Source organism: Cryptotermes secundus, unplaced genomic scaffold (assembly GCF_002891405.2).
Source record: "Cryptotermes secundus unplaced genomic scaffold, Csec_1.0 scaffold213, whole genome shotgun sequence".
Classification (NCBI taxonomy): domain Eukaryota; kingdom Metazoa; phylum Arthropoda; class Insecta; order Blattodea; family Kalotermitidae; genus Cryptotermes; species Cryptotermes secundus.
This window is the reverse complement of record NW_019731264.1, coordinates 215801-243098: the sequence shown is the minus strand read 5'-3', so window position 1 is coordinate 243098 and position 27298 is coordinate 215801. Positions and strand designations below refer to the sequence as shown.

The window sequence follows — 27298 nt, the reverse complement described above, 5'->3', positions numbered from 1 at the left end:
CATTAATTTCTTGTCACGTTACCAGGATATGTGACATTACTTTAACCTGTACACATTGGCTGCACATACGAATTAATAATTTTTATACCGGTCTACAAATGGAAATCTTTCCACCAATCTGTCCCTGAATGTATCTGCCAAATGCCATTTCTTTGTGATCTGCACATAAAAACACCTGATGCAGTAATGCACAACGGTAAATTTTTATGACCACAATCAATAAAAACAACACCCACTAACTGGAAAATGCTGCAAAAAAAAAAAAACTGCAGCGCCTTTTTCAACTGGTGGCACTATGGTGATTAAGGAGCAGGTTCAAAAATCTACCACAAACTGGTAAAGGGATACATACTAAAACAGAACTGTAAAAATGCAGTCTCCAAGTGTTTGGTATGTAGCAACTAAATATAAACGTAAAGTTGTACCTGTGCTTAAGGAAGACATAATTGAAATGATGGATGTTCAAATGAAACCTGTCCGTGGTACTGCTAGAAAAAACAGCCAGTTACAGCCGATCATGTGTCTGTGTACATGATGCAAGGACAGAACAAATGCACTAGAGAAAATATGAACAGTGTGACACAGTTAAATTCTGGCTTGCAACGTCCAGTATCTGTCTAAACAAGACCACAAAATTGGCAGTCAATTCCTTCACAGACCCTGACATTACCATAAATGCACAGCAGTACTGTGGAACCTAAGCCTTCATTAAGGGAAAGCATCTTAGCATGCTCATGAGGAAAGTCACTGTGTTACAAGACAACTCATCCCAATGTGCCCTGCACTGTCCAAGCATTTCATTTGCTGGAAGGAGTTGGACCACTCCCCATACAGCCTGCACCTGTCCCATGTGACTTCCATGCATTCAGTCCTCTTAAGAGCACTAGAGGGATGTAGATCCAGGTCAGACAGGGATGCCAAGACCATGGCGGTGCAGTGGTTCCAGAAGCACTCCAGGGGGACCCAGCAGCTGGTGCACTGCTGGGATACCTGCCTCATCACAAACAAACCCTATTTTGAATGGCCTCCACTTCTCTGTTCAGAATAATCCCTGAACAGGTTTCATCTCATCAAGCATTACAAATTAGTTGTTTGAAGGAATACAGTGAGACAGGACCATTTAAAATATCATGAAATTAATATGCAAAACATGAATAGTCTTAAGCAAGTACAGTTATAAGATTCCAAATTTATTTCCTGTTGAAACACATTTCAGATGTTTATGTCCATTTTCTTACTATGGTAAGAAAATAACTTAAGAATATACCAGATACAAACATATTATTTAAAACACTGATTCACTCACACACCAGAGAATGCTGAATGAGTCAGAAGAGTATTGCAGCTGAGTCCGACACACTCGACAACGTGGCACACAGTCATGTGACAAATGTCAAGCAGATCCTTTCTGAGGAGACTTGAGATTTCATTCATACAAAATTCATGTAACATACAACCTGAAAGAACAAGACAAAGCTTCTCATTTGAAGTTGTGTAGACAGTTCTCAGACCTTGTAGATAATAATGAAATGGGTTCTCGATGATCTAGTCATGTCAGATGAGGCCCACTTCCACTTGTCCCATTATGTAAACAAACAGAATTTCAGGGACTGGAGCAATAATAATCCTATTCAGATCCACAAGAACCTACTCCCCATAATGAAAATGTAACTGAGCATCACTTCTTTGAGTAAAACAACCAGGGTTTACTGGATGCATGCTCAACATTACGGTCCAGTACAAGGATGAGGGATCAATGGCTGGCTGCAGGACATCATTACTTGTCTGCATCTGGAGGCCAGCAGCATCATTGTTGTGCCGCTTGCCTTTGGGAGTTGTGGCTGCATGCTCCCTGAGACAAGAGGGTCACTCCTCCATTTCAAACTCAATACAAGAGAGATGAAGTTAATTAGTTTGGAAAATTTAAAGCACTCAATTGATTCTGGGCTCCTTTTTGAAAATATGTAGATGGTTTTGATTGTTTTGTTGTGTGTGGGGTTGATCATAATTTCATAAGGTACAAAGATACATATAAGATCACCACCTCTGCATGGTACAAGGCAGGCACTTGCAAGCTACCAACTAGGAGTGGCATTCTCTTAAATCGCCCCAGGTCTGCATCTAAGAGAAGGGTAGTTCAAAGTCTCCTAACACAAGATTTTACTGTTTTTTGTTTAATTTAATAATGCACGCAGGAACTTGGAGATTTACATCCAGTTTCAGTCGATGTGCTTCCTGCAAGGCTCATTAAATTATCATAATGCATGAGATAATCATTAATAAGGGGCACATTAAGCATCTATACTTGTCGTTTTGTCTTACTTTTAGTAAGTTGTTAAGTCTCTTCAACATGGGATCTCAAACCTATTCTAAAATCAAGGGGCTGTGAATTAATGGGGGAGCTCATCCAGTGCCAGCATGGGGCCCAGAATAAAGGAATTTTCGGTAATTGCTTGAGATTTTTACTGGGGGCAAAATATTCATAGATAACTACTATGTCAGCCTGCTAACAATTTCAATAATCTGCACCACAGGGAGATTTAACGAATGTCGTATAGTCCGTCACAACAGGAAGCAGATGCCACTTAATGTTAACATTTTCACCCATGACACAAAAGCAGGGAAGTGGAAGATCAACCTAGGAGAAACAGCCATTACATCAGTGCAGTAAATAAAATTTTAAGGATACCACACAGCTACAAACCGCAAGTGGGAAAAACAAACACAGTCAATCTCCAAAAAATGAAAAAATAATTAAAATTCTAAACTGTATAAAGAATACCTGGGGGAGGGGGCAGACCTGGAGATCCTACTACAGCTATAGAGAGGCCGCGCCATAGCTCAAGCGGTTAGTCGCTGGCTTCCCACTGTGGTGACCTGGGTTCGATCCCGGGGCCTGGTCAAGTGGGATTTGTGGTGGACAAAGTGGTGCTGGGGCAAGTTTTCTCTGAGTACTTCAATTTCTCCTACCAATCTTCATTCCACCAAATTCTCCATCATCATAATCACCCGGGGCAGGCTACGATAGGCCAATCAGTGCGCCGTGCTGAGTGGACCCAGCTGGACTTCACCCCCCCACTAAGTGAATAAAAAAAAATTAAAAGGCTATAGAGGGCTGTAAATCGATCGAGAATGCCTTCTTATTCCACAAACTAAACAAGAACCAAGCATAAAAAGTGGACAGATTACAATACAGGGCACTGAGAGGAGTACTGAGGTATGGAAGCAGTACACTTACAAATGTAATCTTGGCAGGGGGTAATGAGCTGTTGATGCACCTTAGATTTAGATATCTAGGTAGGAATTACCTCACAAAATGCTTCGCGACAAATAACCACCAATGCATTCAAATTCTGAGAGATCTAAACAAGATAATGGAGGGTCCTAGAAACAGTGTGGGGCAACCCACAGAGCGCTACAGAGATGTAGAATTTGTAGAACGTTTACCAGAGAAAGGGAATGTCCCTCTATGCTACAATTACTTGTATGAAGGAATGATGTACAATGCCGAGATGTCTATAGGAGGAGTGGATATAAAAAAACTCCCTGGATTGCAATGGAGAGTTTCTACATAGGTTTAAAGCTGCACTGAAAAATAGCATATGCCTCACAACAGACGGCTCCAAAAGAGAAGGAAGGTCATTCATCTGGTACACACTCCTAGACATAAAACAGGAACCACCTTAAACCACAGAACACTGAATATTGCATCCATTTTCACAACAGAGTGGTCAGTTATAGCTGAAACATTGCAAAGGATCCAGACCTATGAACCCAGCAGGTTTAGTCTTCTCAGACTCAAAAAACTAGATACGTGTTAGGAGGCACTCCAAGAAATAGAATACCTTGCATGGGATTTGAGGGATAAAATCAGAGAACTCGAACAGACAGGATGGAGAATTGAGTTCTTCTGGATTCTAGCTCAGTGTGGTATCCAGATAAACAAAAAAGCAGGCTCAGGAGGAGCCAAGGTTGCAATCAATAATGGGAAACACTCACAGTCTTTACTTCCATCATCGCACATCAAAGCACTGGAAAGGATGTTTACAGGTGTTCCATGCATTGTCTGGAAACTGGTATGGAAAAGTGCATCAGTTACTTCAACAAGTACTTCAATAGAAGTGCTAAGGCAGAATAAACTGTTGAGTGACCTTTTGGATTCATTGCCTGACAAGCTTGGTGCTGTATGTGTATTATTACATTTATATATTTAATAAAAACAAGAAACTGTTTGCAATTCTTGCACTGTGGCTTCAAACAATTTAAATGAAATATGGTGGTGGTTCTAATTAAAAGGAGAGCAATGACTTTGCAGGAATACTTAGTATTATAAGGAAAGTGGAAGCAAATCCAAAAAGAACGTGTTCAGATAGCTACAGAATTCAGTGTGCCTGTTACCACACTGAATAGCGGCCTCCGTAGTCTAGGGGTAACGTTACCACCTCATGACTCAAGGTACGCGGGTTCAAACCCAGCAGAGGTCGTGGAATTTTTAAGGGTGGAAAAATTCAGGGAACAAGTCCTCCAGGAGGGACTTTAAGCCATGGGTCCCGTGTCATAGCTTTACGGCACGTAAAAGAACCTCATGTCTCAAGGGGACCTCTGAGCCAAATTCAGGACATTTCCCACCCAACAGTAGTCTCTAACGCCTCTGGTAGATGGGGGAAGCATCGAGACACCGCTGAGCCAGTAGAGGCCGAACTCGCTGGCTGAGTCGGGACTGATGGCATGCACCAGTACCGGTAGGATATAGAGACTGGTAGAATATCACAGGGGGACGCACAATGGACCAATATCTGGTCTAAGTGCATGGGGAAACCCATCCTCTCCAATAACAACAGCAGCAGCAACAACAACAACCACAACCACACTGAATGGTATTACAGCAAATAGAAGATCTCTGATGTCCACAGACAGCGGTTCTGCCCATTAAAAGAATATGGGACACCTGTCCAATGTTTGTGTTGAGATTTTACTTCCCAACATATTGGTGCCATGATAATGTACACTCGTGTTTACAGAACTGAAGTACTATGAAACGCTTGGGATCAAAATATGAAAGTGGAAATTAACTTAATTTTACATTTCCCTTATAAGAAGTTTTTCTTTTCTTGCGGGTCCTCCAAAAAACTTGTTCATCAGGGAAATACTGTACAATACCACCAAGTTATCTTTCCAGAATATCATTCTGAGGCAAACTCATGAAATATCGAACACTATGAAAGCATTTCACAGACCTTATTGTCACCAGAAGACACTATTAGAAACAATATTAGTATAGCATACTGTATTTATATTTTATTTATTTTTTATGCTTTATAATACATTCATCCCATTTTTCAGGGAATATTTACTGTAAATTTTTATCACTCTCTTTGCCACTTTTCCATCATAATTCTATTTAAAAAAAATCGGGGTGCATGTCACACGTCATAAACACAGTGTGGTACATTCAATTTACCTAATCCTTCCAGCCGCACTATGGCCCTGGGGTCGATTCAGCCTCTAAGAGAAATGAGTACCAGGAATATTCTTGGGGGTAAAGGGTGGCTGGTGCATAGGGCTGACAACCTTGCTGCCATCTATGGGCCAATTGTCTAGAAAATGTGGGAATCTCAACATCTCACAACCCTATGGGCCTCCACGGCCTGTTACAGGGATACCTTTGCATAAGGAAGCCAGTATAACTTGTATTCGGCATGATACCACTGGCTACATGTTCAGCTTAATACATATTCATCCTTTCTCACCCACAAACAACAAATGGAACAAGAACAAAATTCTGCTTGTATATACATGTTTAATAAACAAGTCGGAGGCCAAAATAACATACATGTTTACAAATTTAAGAAATTCTATACAAAGTTGACTACTAACATGTCAGCAAATGAAAATGCTGTCAGACATATTAACAACCCAGATGCTTCACACATATTCCTATTTAATTTGCAAGCATTTAAATAGTTGCTAAAAAAGGATATCACCAAAAATATCATCTTTATAAGCAATTAACCCACCTTGAAGAACACATCACACAACAGGATGAGGCTCGGAACAATGGTTCCAAATTAAATGTGATTCCTTCACAGTGCTGGGCCAGCATCATCATCTTCATCATCCAAATCTCCCAGAAAGTCACCAGTCCGATCCTGAATCCGATGTGAATTCTCCAGTGTTGAGGCAATAACACGAAGGTTGCCAACACCATTCAAAAGTTGTCTGTGCACAGAGAGAAAGAATTTCATGAATACAGCACGTATGAAATTTGGACAAACTGAAACCTTGTTTCATTAATCAAACATATGAAAGGCAGAATAGTGGAAAAAGAAGAGGCGACCATTGCTAGGCAAGAGTGCAGTAAACATGTTTCTGCAGCAAAAAGTCAACTCTCAACAATAGAGGAATACTGTAGAAGCACTATTTTCTGTGTGGTCCGTGCCAAGGCTACATAGCGAGGACCACTGGAAAAAGTAAGTCAGAGCTCGGTGTTGGCAGGTAGGAGTCTTGAGTTGTGCTGTTCGCAGCAGCTATCTAGCAACAACTAGTGACAACCAAATAAGAAAGAAATACTTTATGTGAGCTGCAGCTGTAGTGATTTTGAGAGTGTAAACCAGTGAGACTGTTATAGTTATTTTTAGTTACAAGTTATATGCATTCAGTAAATCCAATTATCAACCCAAACCCTGTGTCTGGTCACTTAACATATGACAATATTAAAAATCTTCTTACACATAAAATGCAAAATAGCAAAAAATTTAGCCAAAATAATTTGACACATTATTATTTATTGTGATATTCAGATAACATATATACATGTGTCACTGATGTGGCTGGCTATTTGCTAGCCTGTAAGCTTGCACTTATGACCCAGGAGGAGGGCTGGAGCATGGTGTCTACTGTTATAGCATCTTAGATCATACAGTCAAAACAGATAAGGCTCTTTCAGGCTAATAATGATAAGCTGCAAGCTGTGCAACAGATGACAAGAAGACTAGCTCGAAAGTGTAAACGCATGCAGTCCACTGTTCTCATCAAACAATGTGGAACATATATCAGCTTGAAGAGAGTCGTCTTCTGGGTTTAGGCACCGTGTATTCTTCGTGTTGGCCGACGTTTCGGAGGAACGTAGCGCCTCCATCTTCAGAGCTCTGAAGACGACTCTCTTCATTGTCATCGCCGTGAAAACCTCAAAACTTACATATATCAGCTTGTTCCCAAGTCTGAAGATGGACCTATTTCTCTTTGCATGAAGAACTTCACACTACCACAATCACAGCACTTTGCAACGTAAGTGCAGTTCTGAGGTGCTCACAGCTGTGACTATGATGATTACTGTCCTCTAGGACATGACGTCATGTAGTCTGGTAAACTGTCACCGATGATTTGGAAGAAGCACCTGCCTAAAATCTTCAAGGCAGAAAAGTAAGAGTCTACACGGACATTAAACATAATTTGTGCACTGATATCTAATATGGGGTGATTAGAAATGCGCAGAAAATTTCAGTTAGAAAACCTGACGGGAAGAGACCACTTGGAAAAGCTAAGTGTAGATGGAATGATAAATTAGAGTGGATCTTAAAGAACAGATTATGGGGACCTGGAAAGGATTCACAGGACTCAGGACACAGCAAACCAGAATGTCTCTGTCAGAAGTGTAATAATTCTTTTGGTTCTCTAGAAGCCATACAATTTCTCTGCAAGCTCAGTAACTATCAGCTTCTCAAAAAGGACTTCGTTCCATGCAGCTCAGCTTGCCACCTGCTTCTGCAGGTTTCATTCTTGGCTTACTTTTTGACCTTGAAGATGGAGGCGATATGCTCCTTTGCTATCTCCAAAACTACACTGCATTACAACCTGTAAATCAAACGGTGGTCAAGACGTAACGCTCCACACTTGTACTCGGTAGGTGCTTAGTTTGTATCTCAGTCAGGACCCCAGTCATCCTGCCTGCAGTTTCTCTTGCTTTTTCCAGTCTCTCCATGGAAACGCTGGGATATTACCTCAATTATACCACCATCACTTCCCTTCTAATTCATCACTTACCAGTCATCCAATCACCTGACACTATATTGTCTTCGAGTGAAGGAACATTAAATAATCCACAGAAAATAACCCAGAAAACTATAAACTATGACACATGAAACTTAAATTAAGCATTTCTTAGTTACTTCACGCATTTTGGCTAAAAATTTTCCCTTAAATTCTAAACATTTTTATACGTCAGAGAAACAGCCAGTATTACCTGCATAGCATCTTCTTCTATCAATCATTGTAAAAGAAACTTAACTCAGTTCTTGCTGAAAAATGGCATGAAGTCTTTGGAACGGGATAAACACAACACAGAAGACGTAGATATTACCAGACTATAAAACATATTGTGAACTGCATACCCATTCCTAGGCAATGACTCAGTGAACATGTGCCCATGGTAAAGACATCTCAACAACAGAGAGGCTGTTTTTTATGTGGTCCGCTATGCAATGGTGTGGTACACATGGCTAAAATGATATGGGACAACAGAAGACTGTGTTTTCCGTGGGGTCCATGCAAAGTGGTTATAAAGAAGAGCTCAACAGAGCAGCACAGAGTGAAGAGTAGAGTTTCAAGACACCAGCCTTCCCAGATATGAGCTTGGGAGCAGAGGAATGGAACTGAATTGAGCTGACAATAATGGCAAGAAATGAATTAGGTTGTGCACAAAAGACTTACATGTGATTTGATGTTACAGTGAGACTGTGATATATCCATTGCCAGAATATGAGTGAAGATTGAGAATCCTAGTGTGTGCATGTGTGTGTGTGTGATGGTGAACTTTAATGTGTGTAAATCAGTGACAGCACTGTATTGCTTGTAGTCCTGAGTTTTGAATGCACAAGGTGCAATAAATTCTATCATTCAGTCCAAAAGCTGTCTTCTAAGTCACGCACAAACCCTTACACATGACAATNCGGTGCCAAATCCCAGAAGACTGCTTTCTTCAATATAAACTATGTCCACACAACAGGTCTTTTCCTGAAAAACCAATAATAAATAATAGCCAAGACATACCCCACCTTTTACAAGCCAAATTAATCCAGTCCACATCCACAGACCCTGTAAGATCAATATTATCATTATCCTCTGCCCTACATGTAGGTCTTTCAAGTGGTTTGTTCTTTACAGATTTTTCAACCAGAGTTTTGTATGCTTTTCATCTCTTCACTGTTTGTTACATGCCCCTCCATCTCATCCTCCTTGATCTAATCATTCTAATTATGCGTCACAGTGTACTAATTATGATGTTAGTAGCTTTTGCACATTTGGTCTTAATATATTTGCATGTAACATTACCTCAGCGACTGTTCTGCTGTGCTAGCTGCCACCCTCAGTTCGTGCGCAAGTTGCTGCATCTGCAACTCACTCTCTGGTTCAACTGAAGCACCGGCACCTGATCGACCACACTGCAATTCTCGATTCTCCTGACGTAGAACCGTCAATTCGTTCTAAAATAAAATAACATGTAGGTGATCTGCTTGCAGATTCCCACAACATTTTGAAAAGGTGGAAGAACTACTTCTCTCAGTCACTGAATGTACATAGGGTCAGTGATGTTAGGCAGATAGAAATACATACAGCTGAGCCGCTAGTACCTGATCCTAGCCCTTTTCAGGTTGAAAGTGCTACTGCAAAGTTGAGAATGTATAAATCGCCAGGTAGTGATCAAATTCAGAAAGAGAAGGAGGCGAAATATTACATTCTAAGATACAAAATCTAATTAATATTTTGAATAAGGAAAAATTGCCTGATGAGTGGAAGGAGTCTATTATTGTACCACTTTACAAGAAGGGTGATAAAACTGACTGTAGTAATTATCAGGGGGTATCACTGCTATCAACTTCACACAAAATTTTATCCAATATTCTTCTCTCAAGTTTAAGTCCATACATAGATGAAATTATTTGGGATCATCTGTGTGGGTTTTGATATAACATATCAACTAGTGATCAGGTCTTTTGCATTCATCAGATACTGAAGAAAAAATGGGAGTACAATGAGACAGTACATCAGCTATTCGTAGAGTTGAGAAAGCCTATGATTCTGATAGGAGGTATTTTACAATATTCTCAAAGAGTATAGGGTGCCAAGGAAACTATTTAGGCTGATGTGTTTAAACGTAATCTATGGTAAAGTCCATATAAGTAAATATTTGTCTGATAATTTTTGTACCCAGAATGGTCTAAAACAAGGACATGCTTTATCGCCACTCCCTTTCAACTTTGTTTTAGAATATGCCATTACGAAGGTCCAGGAAAACCAGGTGGGGCTGAAATTAAATGGGACACATCAACTGTTCATCTATGCTGATGATGTGACTCTACTGGGTGATAATATAGAAATCATAAAGAAAAGCACACAAACTTTAATTTATGCAAGTAGAGATGTTGATCTAGAAGTAAACACAGAGAAAACTAAGTATATGTTGCTGTCTCATCACCAAAATGCAGGGCAAAATAATGACATAAAGATAGGTAACAGATGTTTTGAAAACAGGGCATAGTTCAGATATTTGGGAATGACGATAACAAATTAGATCCTGATTCAGGAGAAAATTAAGAGGAGACTGAACTCAGGCAATGCTTGCTACTGTTCAGTCCAGAGCCTTTTTTGTCTTCTTGTCTGCTGTCCAAAAACATAGAAATTAGAATATACAAAAATATAATTTTGCCTGTGGTTCTATATGGGTGTGAAACTTGGTCTCTAACATTAAGAGAGAAACACAGACTGAGGATGTTTCAGAACAGGGTGCTGAGGAGAATATTTGGACCGAAGAGAGATGAAGTAACAGGAGGTCTGAGAAAACTGCATAATGAGGAGCTTCATAACTTGTACTCTTCTCCAAGTATAATTAGAATGATCAAGTCAAGGAGGATGAGATGGGCAGTGCATGTAGCACGAATGGGGGTGAAGAGGAATGCATACAGAATATTGATGGAAAGATAACACTGGGAAGACCAAGGCATAGGTGGATGGACAATATTAAAATGGATCTTAGATAGGATGGGATGGTGTGGATTGGATTGATGTGGTTCAGGATAGGAACCAGTGGAGGGATCTTGTGAACACGGTGATAACTTCTGGGTTCCATAAAATGCTGGGAAGTTCTTGAGTAGCTGCACAATTGGCAGCTCTCAAGAAGGGCTCAGCTCTGTGAGCAGGTGCAGTTAGTTATTTCATCTGTTATATATGTGAAGTTATAGTAGCTTTACAGTCAGTCAAAAAATTTGCTTCAGTTTAATATACATACTGAAACACTCAATGCAGACAAGTTTTGCTGATAATTTGTACCATATGCTTTGGAGAACGTGTCACCACCAGCAATTCCTGAATCACTGACAAGAGGCATACAAGCCAGACAAATAAGTGCTACAGTAGAAATCTTAATGGAGGCACCATCACACCTGCAAAATTGCACAGTATGGTGTGTTGTTTCAGACATAGGTAATGTTGGTTCACTTCTATCAGTAAAGTGTCACTAGCTGTAGGAACATTCAATCAGGACTGCACTGTACTTCACTTTTGAACCACTGATGGATTCAAGCCCACTTACCGACACAATCTTCAGTTCCTGCTTCAACTTGGAAACAGAATGTTCTGCATTTACAGCTCTTCTCTGTAAGACAAGCAAACAAAATGGAATAATTGAAGAGTTCTATTTTTTGAGAAATATGGCCATGTATAGTTAGTGCCTCGCATCTTTAGCCGCACGGAAAGGTAAACGCTGTTGTGGAGCACGCGTAGCTGTACACTTGCCATGGTGATGTTTAGAGCTACTCCCCGAGTGGAAAACATTAGCTATTACTTCCCTGGCATCACTATGAATTGTTCCGTGCGATTGTCGTGTGCCACGATAGTGACATGAACGCCACGTAATACAATCCCTATGACTGGTACCAACTAACAAGCAACACAACGTACTATACACCTGATCACAATCCGAGACGCTACATTCCAAACTGCTAGTACCCACGCTGACATAAGCTGATGAGACTGCTCCCCTAGCCCCACGAGAGATGGTATGATCCCTCTACCACAGCTAGAGTTCCGAGGAACTAACAGTGGTCTGTTGAAAGTCCACTGATGTTTCAGAGACACATGTCACTACCACCTTCAGGGTTGAAGAATAATAAGCCAAACAAGAAAGCAGCATGAAGCAGGTAGCAAGCAGAAACACTGGTTGACTTCCAACAGACTGCATGATGTTATATCCTAGAAAACAGAACTTTTCACAACAACCACTGCAATAATGTAAAATCCTACAAAATGAAATAAATATTAATAACACAATCTGATAGCAGCATATTCTAAAAACATACTGAATATTTAGAGTGCAAGTGCCTTCCTTGAAAAGCTGGTAGGTACTTGCCTGATCAAGAAATTCTCTGCTTTTGCAGAATCTGAAGGTTCACTACTGTACTCACTAGAGCCTGCAACTGTAATAATGTCAACAATAACTACAACACATATATGCGTTTTGGGATTTTTATGAGTGTTAACAAACATGCTGTCAACATGAAGCACTATTTTCTGGGATGTTATGCCATGTTACTGAGCTGTGACCTGCGCACCCCCTCTTGTTGTCACCATGTGTCACAAGTAATTTCTGTACTTTCACCAGGGCGTCCCCATTACCTATGTCATCACATCACAGACTTCTTGATTCCTTCGCATGTTTTAAAAATAACTGCTGCAACATTAGAGCTTTCTCTCTCACTGGAGATTTCGTCCTGAGCAGACATGTGCTCAGGTCTGTCTCAAAATTATGTTTCACTGTAGCATGTGCCTCTGGTTAAATTATGTTTCATGAGGTCTGAAACTCCAATGGCAAGAGCCCTTTCTTGTGTGTGTGGAATTCCTGTAGGTATACAGGGACTATATGCTGACTGTGCTCACTATATTCAGTGAGCCTGTCATGGTGTTTTCATATGTTTAGCCTTTATGGTTGTTGAGTACGCTGTGGCTGAGTCATGCCTGTGTGATTTTTCTGTAACTGGTTTTGCAATAGGCACACCTGTTAACTCAGCACCATTTAGTATTCCGTGCTGTATAATGCTGTGCGGATACCTATGCATGACTGGATTTTGTTGAAATAGCCGTGTTAATGACACATCATTCTATTTGTGACTTCTATCATGTACCTCATGTAATTCTGTGTAACTGATATTTGATACACTTCTCATATTTCTGTTTCTGCATTATTTTCTTAATATTTCACATTCTTCTGCTAGTAACTGGTTGTATTTTCTTACGTACATGTTATATTACGAAGGCAAATTGAAAAGTCTCTACCCCTATTTTTTTCAGCCAAAATATTAGTGTGACTGAGTAACCAGGTTATACATCTGATGCAACAGGGTATGCATGGACCGGCCCAGCATTAAGCCGACATATGGGGACAAATGTCTCACTTTGAGAAGTGTGTGGTGGTGGTGGTGTTATGAGTTCACTAATGACCAGGACGACCTTAATGATAATGAACGGTCGGGGCGTCTTCGCACCTCGCTCACACCGGACAACATTGCCCATGTGGATGCAATGGTGAAAGCGGATCGGCGTGTGCACCTGAAGTTCATTTCCAAGGAGCTTGGCATTCTGTATGGCAGTGTTTACGATATCGTTCACGATTCCTTGGAGTATCGCAAGGTTTCATGTCGGTGGGTGCCTAAGCTGTAGGATGATCTGAACAAGGCCAAGAGAATGATTATGTCACTGGAACATTTGCAGTGTTACTCCAAGGAGGGTGAAATGTTCCTGGATCTCACTGTCACTGGAGATGAAATGTGGGTATTGCATTTCACTCCAGGATCCAAGCAACAGAGCATGGTGTGGAAACATCCTGGTTTGCCTGTCACGAAGAAATTCCGCAGAACGCCATCTGTCGGGAAGTTGATGGTCACGGTCTTCGGGAATCTCCGAGGACCTCTCCTGCTGGATTTCATGCCACGAGGTGCCACCATCAACGCGGACAGCTATTGTGGAGATGGGACAAATGCCTGAACCGGGGTGGTGACTATGTGGAAAAATTGTCAAAGGTACCTAGAACACTGCCTGTGTTTTGATTTCCCTGTTATGTGTATTATTGTGGCTGAAAAAAAAAACAGGGGCGAAGATTTTTCGATTTGCCCTTGTACATCTGTGTTAACTTGACTCACGCCTGCTAAATTCACATAACTGTTACCTTACCCTATCCTACCTCTGTCTTCACCTGTCCGTCCTGTAACCCTCACTTATTCTCATCCTGTTATGCCTGTCAGTGCCAGAGCTGAGTATCTGTGCTTTTATTATCATGCCTGTTGGTCTCGCTGTCCCTGCCCATCTCAGGAAGTTTGTGTGCGCACTATGGCAATGAGAAGATGACATCCTGAGCCCTCCTACGCTCTGCCTATCATGGATGGCAGAAGTTCACCAATGTTTCAGAGGAATATACTGTGTTTGTGCATGACGTATAGACATGTTTTGGATTGGATGATTGAATTTACTGACACCTTATTCACACAACTTTGGACTACAGGCAATACAGTGCTACTGCTGATCTGCACACTTTACACTTCACTGTCACACACATACTATGTTTCCCATTCTTCACTAGTCACATCCTGACAATGGATTCCTTTCTTGCCATTATTCTGCAACTGCCCAACCAATTTCAAGCTTATATCTTGGCAGGTTCAACTCTTCACTGAACAGCCTCAACTGAACTTTTCTTTATAACTGCTTTCCATGGACCACAGAAAATACAGCCTCTCCATTGTTGGGAAGGCGTGTTTACAGTGTCATTGCAGAGCAATGGAAGTTACTAAACTGTTGCTTGCATATTCATTGCCACAGGAATGTGTTTACCAAGTCGTTGCCTAGCAATGAATGTCTATTCCAACTTCACTATTTCAGCTTTCAGGCATCATGTCACAACACCAATTCAGTTTTCAGGGTTGAAGAATAACTCAAGCAAGCAACAGGCAAAACGCTTGTTTGGCTTACCCTTTGACACAAAAGTTGAGGCAGTATGTGTCTCCAAAATGCTGGTAAACTTGGCATAAGATGCCAGAAGACAGCGCTCCTCAGACAGAATGATGTATTCTTCAAAAATATTCTCATGCTGACAAAAAGGATATCCTCTCCTAGCACTGATTCCATTATACATGGGTTAATGGATAAATATCTCAAAACTCTTCACTCTTCTAACTGACCTGCTTCTTAAGATTTCTTTTCAGCTCTTTCCTCTGTACTTCACATAGCACCTGACCGAACCATCTTGTTCTGCTTGTCCTTGCTCTATTGTTCTTTTTACAAGACCAAGCAACTGAAATTTTCTCTCTTCTAATCTCTTAAGAAATCTGAATTCCAACCTCTGACTTAAAATTTCATTTCTAGTTCTATCCCTCAATACTGCTGAAAATTTCCATGTCCACTGGTTGGATTTTGCATCTGTATCTCTTTGTAGTGATGCATGATTCAGCATTACATACTTTTATCTGTTGTAAGTATACTTTACAGATTGCAGTGTTGTATTCTTATATGACCTCTCTGTTCTGCATCATTTCATATACTTTTTAACCATTTTGTATTCACCACTAATTTTCCCTTATGAACATACACACTCCCCACAGAAATAAATTCATCCACATGTTTCACCACTGTCATTAACTTTATTTGCACGTTTGTGTCTGGGCTCCCCTGAAATCCGCACACTCACTGTCTTGTCCACATTTATTTTCAATCCCTATTACTAGTTTTCTGGGCTGATGATGCGAATCTACTGGGTGATAATATACATAAGTAAAAGTAAGGCTTAATCCCTGTAACAGACCGTGAAGGCGCATAGGGTTGGGAGACGCTGAAGGTCCCAAATTATCTAGACAATTGGCTCAAAGATGGTGATAAGGTTGTCAGCCTTACACGCCGGCCGCGCTGTACTCCCCAGGAAAATTATTTAATTAATTCCTGGTACTCATTTCTGTTATAGGCTGAGGTGACCCCAGGGCAATAGTGCGGCTGGAAGGATTAGGTCAGTTGAAAAATCCAATGACCTCATCGGGACTTGAACGCGCGACCTTCCGGCTTGTAGCATAGTGCCTCAACCAACTAAGCTAATCATACATACCATAAAGAAAAACATAAGTAATTGACACTAGTAAAGAGGTTGGTCTAGAAGTAAACACAGAGAAAACTAAGTACAGTAGAACTTGGTTATAACGTCATCAAAGGGACCTAAAAATAGTGTCGTTATAAACGAATGTCGTTGTAACCGAAATGGGCACTTCCACAATAGCCTTATCTTAGTCAGGTAAAAATCTACCAAAAACCGAGTTAAAATGTTGCATTTTTTAGTGAAATACGTAGTTAAGTACAGACTAACGTAACATTAACGTGGAATTGCCCAAATGTGTAATATCAAAGACATATTACAGCGCTTTTCACTGACAATACACACCGCACTAATACTGTATATTAAAGGTAGGCCTACTCACCAAATTACAGTAGATTACATCAATTGTTGTGCCTTACTGTACCTAGATACGAGTACAGTAATCAGTTATCTTCATCTGTTTCCTGTTACTTGCCCAATACACACTTTCTAAATTACGTTCAATGTCCATATCAGAGAAATTCAGGAATGAAAATGACGTTACATACGAGGTTGATGCATTTGTGCATGTCGTACTAAGCAAGGTATAAAAACAGTTGCTTTATGAGGAATTAGTTCGTACCATTGAATATTTGACGCAATAGACAAGGTGTCGCAGAAACCGATGTTGCTATAACCAAGTTTTACTGTATATGTTGCTGTGTCATCACCAGAATANCTAGAAGTAAACACAGAGAAAACTAAGTATATGTTGCTGTGTCATCACCAGAATGCAGAGAAAAATCATGACATAAAGACAGCTAACAGATGTTCTGAAAATGTGGTACAGTTCAAATATGTACTTGCAAACTATAGTAATGAATCAAATTTTGATTCAGGAGAAAATTAAGATGAAACTGAATGTGGGTAATGCTTGCTACCACTCCATTCAGAACCTTTTGTCTTCTTATCTGCTGTCTAAAAACATATAAATTAGAATATACAAAACTATAATTTTGCCTGTGGTTCTGTATGGGTGTGAAACTTGGACTTTGACAGTGAAGGAGAAATACGGACTGAGGGGTGTTTGAGAACAGGGTGCCGAGGAGAATTAAGGTTAAACGAAGAAGATTCTTAAACTGGGGAACATTAAATGGGAGTTCCACTGTATATATCTTTTGCACCAAATACTTTGGTTTATTTTTTTTTATTATTATTATTCTCAGTGGTGTGAGACTGAGTCCACTGAGTACTGTGGCCACTATTGGCCTAATGTACCAGCCCCAGATAATAAATGGTCATTGTGGAGTAACTGGTGAAATAAAGATTGGCAGGGGCAACCAAAGTACTTGAAGAAAACCTGCCCCAGTATCACTCTGTCCACCACAAATCCCACATGACCTGAACCAGGCCTCCGCAGTGGGAAGACAAATGCTTCGGTTATTTTCTTTCAGTCCAAACATACTATCTATAGCAATTAGCCTTTTAATCAATAAATGATCAGAGTGCTCAACATGCTTCTGCCATTTATGGCCATTTCCAAGCATGCCCAAAAAATTATAAAAGGAAATTTACGTTACTTTTATGTAAATTATTTCAAACTTGTTAACAGATCTATGCTTAAAACAACACTGACATTCAAAACTGAAGTAATACATGATGATGAAGCGCAAACAGAGAGTCATCCACATCTTATTTGTGTAGTTCTTTCGTTGTGCCTTCATAATTGTATATTGAACCACACTCTTTGGTTGAGGTCTGCATGTTTTGCCATTGCTGGTCAAATCTACTGACCCCCGTCTGCTGATACCTGACATCTCTCTGATATAAACCGTGTCTGCTACCTCACAGTACTTACAGTAGTTCTTTTCAAGTTGTCTTCCACCAATTCGATTGCCTTTTCAAGTTTTGCCGTTTCCTTGTGTTCCTTCGCGCGAATGGTGAAAATGTCACGCTCCAAGTACTGGATTCTAGAATTGAACACAAATCAAACTTATCATGAAAATTACAGTCTTCTGGAATATGACATCGTGTAGCCTGGAAGAATGTTACCATGTTTAGGAGAAACCAGCTACCTCCATCTTGAGATGAAAATACTGGTAACGTTCTACAAGACCACATAGCATCACACCCCAGAAAGTACTGATCTTAGCCACCAACATTAGAACCTCAGATGTCGCTTAAACTTCATACACCACCTAAAAAGTTCATATCTTCTTTTACTTGTTTATTTAATGACACTTTAATAGCTAACTAGAACTGAAAGGAAGGAATGTCATATCGCTTAATTTGAGGTATAATCATGACATCTGCTTAGCATGACTGAACAAACATAAAAAAGCCTCTATCATTAAGGCTGGTCTTTGATTTGAGATCTGAATTGCAACTCACTGAATATGAAGTAGCAGTTCTTCCCACTCAACCACAAAGTGCAATCATCTGTTTGAAAGGCAACATAAAATATTGTGGCACATTTACGCCATGCAAAAATCGTTGAGAAACAGAAATCTGTAAACACAGCAATTACACGACAATAAGGAAAGTGGTGTTTTTTATGTGCCGTGCCAAGCCGAGCAGAGCCACGCCGCACTTGTCAGTTGGCAGCAATGCACTAGACACATCTCGGCAGCAGCTAATCAATGCCTCTGTAGACGTGACAATTACACAACAGTGAAGCAAGATGCATTTTCTGCTTGTCAATTTGAGGGTTTCTAGGAGAGACTAGAATTCCTGAGAAGTCAGTTCTTGCAGTTAGTTACAAGTAGCAGCGGAATCACGAGAAGAGATTGAACTAGAAGTGACAGTGAGTGTGTGTGTGACAGTTCAGTTCAGTTAAGAGTTATGTGAGAGACAGAAGTGGCAGAAGCATGTGAATGGAGTACAGAAGAATAAAGGAAGTCTGCGTGTGAAAATCTAAAGTGTGATAACAAGACTTTGTGTGTGCTACAGTGCAGTAGGATTGGGAGTGTGTAATTCAGTGATACTTGTATAGCTCCTGTGTTATATGAGGGTTCGAACTTTTAATAGTGGCAACACTGCTGTAGAGACGCCATGCAACGGAACCAAATAATGTGGCTTATATCACACGTTAGTTACATACCTACCTTACCTCAGAGCAAATGGACTCTCCCTTCCCACATCATGCGCATGCGCAGTGACGAGAAGAACAGAGCGTCGTGTTAGCTGGTGGTCTAATGTAGTGTTGTCATAATGTTTTCAAAACAGGAACAATGGAGTTGGATAAATATTTGAATGTGCCAGAGGCCGTACAGCATGACAGTGTCATCAAGGTCTTCAAGAGGCTTGCGAGGAATCTGTATTGCCTTACAGAACAGTGGCAAGGTGGAACCACCACGAAAATCAAAAGTCTGTCAGAACCCCAGCAATGTGAAAGTTATGGTTATGGTGATTCTCGTGTACGACTGTGATGGTGTTATACTGTTCCCCGACAGCAGACCATCAATGCGCAGTATTACTGTTCATTTTTGGAACAGAACCTGCGACCAGCTTTCAGAAAGAAATGGCAACACTTTCTGCAGAACCCACCCACCATTTTGCAGGACAATGCTTGGCCGCATGCAGCGCAAGCTGTAGCTGATTTGTTTGATAGATGGGGCTGAGTTCACTTTAGAACTGTTCCAGAGATTCTTCAGGAAGTAGACCGCTCCATTTGAATTATCAACACAACAGGCACTGCTAAAGGTATCCTACGACTTCCACATTGCTGGCAACGGGTTGTACACAATGCTGGTGACTACACTGAAGGACAGTAAAACTTTGAAACATGCATCTATTTTGTATCAGTTGTAAATAAATAGTTGCCACTATTAAAGTTCCAACCCTTGTAAATACGTGAAAACTACTGCAGACAGACTGAGAACATTAGCATGTAATGTGTAAATGGTGTAAACCCGCAATAGTGTAGTAATTAACTGTAGTTACGACCTGTAAGCTGTTAATAAATCCAATTATCAATTCAAACCCCATCTCCAGTCACCCAAACAAGTTACAATATTACAACTGATCATTCTAATTATACTTGGAGAAGAGTACAAGTTATAAAGCTCCTCATTATGCAGTTTTCTGCAACCTCCTGTCACTTAATCTCTCTTCGGTCCAAATATTCTCCTCAGCACCCTGTTCTCAAACACCCTCAGTCTATGTTCCACCCTTAATGTCAGAGACCCAGTTTCACACCCATACAGAACCACAGGCAAAATTATAGTTTTGAATATTCTAATTTTTATGTCTTCAGACAGCAGACGAGAAGACAAAAGGTTCTGGACTGAATTGTAGCAACCATTACCCGAGCAGAATATCCTCCTAATTTCCTCCTGAATTAGGTTTTTATTTGTTATCATCATTCCCACTACATAGTATAAAAATCAGAAGAAACAAATTATAGCACACACATGTAATTAAAACAGAATGATCTCAATCAAGAATTTGAATCACATTTTAAGAACTCTACTGCAATACTTGCACATCACCTTAACAGCTGTGACTACTCTACATATTCACAAGAGTACAGAGTAAACTTCATAAACTCTCTGGATGTATTCTGTGCGCGGTATGAAACAGGAAAGAGAAAAGTTACATTTTTGCATATATTATATTATTAATATAGGTGATATGAAGTGTAACATCAAAGCATGAATAAAATTTGTAGTTTTTTTTTCATGTAAAAGTTATAAACATAAAAAAAAATTTACCTTCTTGCTTGGTTTGCACGTTGCCGCCTTAATACTTCTAATTTTCTTCTCAAGGTCTCATTTTCCAACTGTAACTAAAGAAGCAGAGCAGATGCCTCTAAGTATTTTTGTCTTTATCTGACACAATGTTCAAGAACAATGAATTTCTTGTATAAATATCAAATGGAATTCAACATATCAAACCCAGTGCAGTAAGAACCAGTGTGAAGGTTAAACAAAACAAAAGTATGACATTCCAACATCCTTAACTTTCTTAAATATAATTTTTAGCCTACTTTCCTAAAATAATGTTATGTAATCTTCTATATTCAAACTTCAAAAAGCAGAATTACAGACAATATCAGGTCTTACCACTCTACAAGTATGAGTGTGGAATTTAACATATAGTTTGGAACTATTTCAGGAACACATCCAAGTAGTGCATAAATTCAACTGGACACCAGCTAAGTTCAAGGCAGTGTTGAAGACTTTTATGTAAATGGTATTCATACGTTAATACAGCTATGTATAACCTAGTCCGTCAATAATGCAACAAACTGTTCATTTATCTTCCACTTACACTTTTAACACAACATGTTTTAGCCACAGATGGCCATCTTCAGGTGTCTTAATATATTGAAACTGCTACACTGCATTAATATGTGCTAAAACTACACGCTGTAGTTCACTTAATAAAATAAAATAAAATACATCAAATAGTTACTATAGGATTCTGACGATGGTGTATAACACACTGATATGTTGGGATTTTGGACTTTATCCATCGTCCTGGTTTTTAAGATAACAAATAAAATCACGACGTTTCGGAAACTGGATCTGTTTCCGTCCTCAGGTGAAGGAAAACACCTATTCAGTTGGGTCCCTTAGAAAGAGCTAGCCTCAATCACTGGACCAGTGATTGAGGCTAGCTCTTTCTAAGGGACCCAACTGAATAGCTCAATCACTGGACCAGTGATTGAGGCTAGCTCTTTCTAAGGGACCCAACTGAATAGGTGTTTTCCTTCACCTGAGGACGGAAACAGATCCAGTTTCCGAAACGTCGTGATTTTATTTGTTATCTTAAAAACCAGGACGATGGATAAAGTCCAAAATCCCAACATATCAAAATACATCAAAATTTGTCATTACTTCTGTGAAATTCTATTTCACCTTACAAAGGGTGTCGTCCACTTGTTTAGAACTATATGTTTATTTCCAGGTGTTTTATTGCAGCAGCTTGTTTTTACGTTTGTTAGCCTGTCATTTTGCTAGTCTGCAATCTGTAATCTACAAAATGCCACATGTTAATACTGTTTTCTGATTGTTGTTACTGATGTTATGTTATGTTTATTTACTTTAAACTCACATGCCCCTTGCTTGTGCATTGTTCCTCTAGCAGCGTGTGGTGTTGTCTTCGCTAGTGCAGATGTGGTGTGTTTGCTTCCGTATTTATATGCCACGAATGTGAAGAGTGGGGAGGGAAGGGGGAGGGGATAGTGTTATTTTGTGTAATTTTTGTATAATTCTTCAAATATAGGATTGTGTGTATCAATATTAGTGTCATTCTTATGTAGATTTTCCTTACTGGTTTTGTAACTATGATACTTCTCAAGTGTATTCAGATATTTTCCTTTCCTCCCTGTTGTTATAATTTCCATGGTATCTGTTATTGTGCCATGTGTGTGTCCGGTGTTCAATATATGACTTGAATATCCAGAGTTACTATTGTTACCTTTTATGTCATGAAGATGTTCTTTGTATCTGGTCTTGAATGTTCTTCCTGTTTGTCCAAAGTGCTTTAGCGGACAATCCAGGCATTTCATTTGATAAATTCCACTTCTACTATATTTATCTATTTGCGGCTGTGGCCTTAATATGTTCTGTATTGTGTTCCGTGTACAGAAGGCCACTTTTATTTCCGTGTCTTGAAAAAGCTTTGTGATTGCTTTCAGTACCTTGCCGCTGTATGTGAAGGTAACCCACTGGGTTTTTTGTTGCTGTGAGTTGGTATGTGTATTTTGTTTGTTATTTCTGGGGGGGGGGGCAGTTTGTTAATTAAGTTTATGTCAGCTATTATTACATAGTATGTTTGTAATGGTGTTCACTGCTGTGTCCTTTGCTTTTTCTGTTATTGGATACGTATACAATCAATTTACAAAATAGTTAACGCTGGACAGCTTGTGTTCGTATGGGTGGCATGAATTATTTGGTAGGTTTTCGATATATTGCAAATTCAAAATTCTTGCCATTTCAAGGAGGTTAATAGATTCATGTTCTTCCTTCTCAATAGTGAAGTTTATGGTTGATTGTAATTTGTTGAATTCTTTAAGTGTGTAGTCAATATGTTTTTTTGATCGTATATTATCAATATGTTGACATATTTTAAATATGCAATTATTTGTTGCTTTATTAGGATGGGATATATTTGTGTATGCTCCATATGTTGTGTGTATGTTTGTTTGGCCCTAACCTCGTTTTCAGTTTCGTTAATTCTTTTTTTTTTTTACACAGTTGGTAGGACTCCTTGGACTGGCGAGCAGCCCGTCACAAGGCCAATACCTACACACAGGACAACAGAAACAGAATAAACGCACACAGACATCTATGCTTTGCGTGGGATTTGACCCACGATCCCAGTTTTCAAGCTGGCGAAGACTGTTCATGATTTAGACCACGCAGCCACTGTGATCGGTATTTTACACAATACAGACTAGATAATGACAATGTCATAAACAAAACATAAACTTTACAATTTCCCCACCATGATTCTCACATAAAAATTAGGAAGTGCCAAAAATGGGGCAATTATCATCACAGGAATGAAGCAGACTGTGGCAAACGGGTTCAAAACTCTTTTGCCTATTATCGAACAGGGGGTTCACCATATGTCCAATTCATGGTGCATCCCAGTAGGCTGCAAGAATGCCAGGTTTCAGCACCAACATGTACCCCATCGCTACCATTCCACTGATCTGGTAATAGGTTCCCATATGCAGATCACAGACAGAATGTGGTTTTCTGAGAAGCAAAGCGCCATGAAAACAGGTGGCACTTACAGGCACAACCTCTACTTTTATAAATGGTATATTGTACTCAGTGACATTGATGCCTTCAATTACATCCTGAGCATTATCGCCACGTTCTGCCCACCCAAAGTTGTTATGCAGCAGATTACTGATTCTTTTTTAAGTAACTGCCATTCAAAATCCATGGTAAACATAAAATACTCATATTAATACAGAAATCCTATTTGTTATACGTTGATTTCAGAGAGTGACATTCATGTTTACAAGAAATGCAAACACAATGGAATTGCTTAGACGAAACAGTGAAGTTCAGCAGTCTGTTACAAAAAGGGCGATTTGATATGTGCATATTTAGGTTATAACATCACCCCTATTCAAAAACAACTTACGAGCATTATATCACTACTTCAGAAAATAGCAGGATAGAGTCTATGCACTGCATTAATAAAGCAATTGTATGCACATCAAATGATGCTGACCACTTCAGTACAGAACATCTCAATAATCCTGATGGGCAAAGGACAATAAGTGTAGGACCCATTCTGTATTGCTCTCCCATGAAGATACACTTCCAACAGAGTTCCATGTCATAAAGTAGCTCACATTCCAAAACGGACACTAATTACGCTTCATGTATCCACACCAGAATATTATCATTGGACACAGTACACTGAAGCGACTTGTTAATGCTTGACAATTGTTGTTATGGCAACCCAAAGCTGCATAGTTTCAGAGCTATCACTCTCTTTTACAAAACGTTTCTACACATATACAGAGGAAATTATCATCTTTCTTTCCACAGTTTCCAGCATTTTTGGAACATAAAACACATACAGAAAGCTTCATAGTGAAATCTTTGTGGTACCCCAAATAACTTGAGCTGGAATAAAGCAGTCAGAGTGATTGGCTATTGACTGGATGACCAAAGGGCCAGAGTTTGAGTCTCAAGCGGGGGCAAGAACTTTCACTTCTCCATGTCACCAGACCGGCTCTTGGGCCCATCCAGCCTCCTATCCAACGGGTGCAGGAGGCTCCTTCCCCAGGGGTAAAGAGGCCGGGGCGTGAAGCTGACTACTCACCTCCAACTAGTGCCAAGGTCAAGAAAACATGGGTCTATACATCCACTCCCCCATACATCTTCATGGTGTAGTGCTTCATTAGTTAACCAGAGGGACACATTTATTTCACCTCAAATAATAGAAAAGAGAAGATGAGAGCCCTTCCATAACATAAATCTACTGACATACACCCCCTACTCACATTATGAAGATTGACTGTTTATTCCACAAGAAAAACATGCATCAGCCATAATCTTCCAGCAAGTCATAAAAACAAAATACATCAAGTCGGTTCTTACTCACCCTGTGTGAGTCTGGGGACTGTGATCCTGATATGGTGTCGCTCGTACCTGCACCCAAAGAGTCATCAATGGGTTGATCCACGTCATTATGATGACCACTATGAATAGGTCCATCAGAAAGAAAGTCAGGCAGACTCTTTGACACTCCCACTTCACCAATCTGCATACCACTCCTGACTCCAGATGAGGACGCACTCACAGCCCCATCTTTAGCATCACTAACAAGAGGGAGATCAAATGGCAAACCACCACCATGAGTTGTCAACTTTCCTATGCTTTCAGTGGGACTTCTGTCAGAACTTGGTAAATCTAGGGGTACAGGTCCTGAGCCATTCCCAACATTTTTTGGTAAGTTCTGATTTCCTGCGGTGCCTGCCAAATCAACTGGAATATCCACTGCAATTTGAGATGTGTTTGAGCTCTCAGAATGGTTCAGATAACACTGTTCTACTACAAGATGATCCTGAACAAAATCTGGAAGTGCCGACGTCAATTCAGGGGTTCCACCTTGGCGACGGCCACGCAATACACTCGTCCTAAGCCATCCAGGATCTGAATCAGATGACGCTGGTGATAAGTGTCCACAAGCGAGTACATCAGAATGCACTTTTCGTCTTGCACCAGTACTGCTGTAATTGTTTCCTGCATCACGCTTGAGAAAATGTTTAAATGAAAATGGATTTTCCTCTCTCTTTGGCATATCATTCCCTGGTAAAAAGAGAATTATAACTAAGAAAGTTATAATTATTACCATGCTCAAACAGTTCACCTTGTGACTCACGGACCATACGAATTCTCATGCTTACTTGGACTAAGTAAAAGATTCATATACAGAATACAAAACAGATTCCTTTTTATCCTGAAGACTGGGGCAGCATATTCTTCCAAAACTCGGGTATGTATTTACCAAACCACATGGTGCCACATTCCACAAGACACTATCTTCAGTTAAATGAGTCTTGCTTCTGAACTTTTCAAAATTAAACAAATTTTAACAATATACCAGTGCATAAAATTTATGTTTATGATACTGCATATTCTTAGCTACATTTATATAGACACACACATACATCTCAAAAGCATATGACTGACCATAAATTAATTTCTTAAACAGGGCATTTAATAAATTGCATCTGTGTATTTCTGTGGGGCTATTATCATTCCCACAGGACCGATAAGGACAGTTTTTAAACTGAAACAACTATCTGAAAATGTCCTAACGCCGGGGAGATAAAATAAAAACGCACGTTAAATGCTACTTCATTGCACCACGAACGACAAAACTTAAGAAACGGCATATAATACGTACTTTAAAGCTAACCAGAAGATGAAACTAACCTTCATAGCAGTGACAATTGTTTATACATATATGTTACACTATATGATTAAAACATTCACATACTTATACTTATTTAAGTATATGATGATAAATGACGACGCCGGGTTACTTTACACTCTTATACCAAATACTTTTGCCTACACACAAATAAAATTAACACCTTCAACAATGTCTATAAAATGTTTACCTGAGCCGTAATTCTCAACAATACCTTTTTTCTCGGCTGTCTGTGTATTGCCAAGACCTAGGTCTGGTTTTAAACTATTATCCTCTGTACCATTTTTTGGCATAAAACTGTAGTAAGAATACACTTTTCCTTCGTCACTACTACTTTCCTCCATACTCACAAACCGCAGTTGACGTCTCTATACGCTGTTTATTTTGGATTATCCGATAGATCTAGTTGATCTAATTTACACACATGGGTACGATACGTTTAGGTGGTTTAGGGATACTGCCATCACTGCCACAGTGGCCACAGTTACAACTTTAATATTGAGAGCCGAAGCATGAAATAGAGACACCTTCACTCCGAGTGAAGGAGTTACTTTAACCAAGTACAGAATAATCGTTCCAAATATTTTTGAAAGATGTCGCGCAGCGAACTAGGCCCTCGCTCACACTCTCTCATCTGAGCCCACCACAGCACAGAACTGAACATATGCCGTCTGCATAATCGTAAAGTTGTTAGTGACGATTTCACCGACAAGAAGTAGAAGAAGAAACGGCTCAAACAAAGAGCAGCAGGTTCCGATATGATATTCAGTGAGCATCCCAGCA

The 27298-nt window shown here is 39.8% G+C and overlaps 1 protein-coding gene across 3 annotated transcripts; it reads right to left on the bottom strand.

Moving 5' to 3' along the window:
- Positions 1-1169: 1169 nt before the first annotated feature.
- On the bottom strand, positions 1170-27035 carry LOC111866743. Of its 3 annotated transcripts, XR_002843200.2 has the most exons (8): positions 26706-27035; positions 25181-25887; positions 20815-20888; positions 17961-18072; positions 11588-11650; positions 9331-9482; positions 6018-6219; positions 1170-1457 (listed from the first exon to the last, which is right to left on the bottom strand). XR_002843200.2 is itself a non-coding variant. In XM_023855966.2 (7 exons), the coding sequence occupies exons 1-7, from the start codon at positions 26857-26859 to the stop codon at positions 6084-6086; spliced, it is 1398 nt and encodes a 465-aa protein (XP_023711734.1). In that variant the 5' UTR covers positions 26860-27035; the 3' UTR covers positions 5781-6083. The 3 variants fall into 3 exon arrangements, 2 of the variants coding, with proteins under 2 accessions (XP_023711734.1, XP_023711735.1); XM_023855966.2 differs by lacking the exon at positions 1170-1457 and having other exon boundaries at positions 5781-6219; XM_023855967.2 differs by lacking the exon at positions 1170-1457 and having other exon boundaries at positions 5781-6219; positions 26730-27030.
- Positions 27036-27298: the final 263 nt, after the last annotated feature.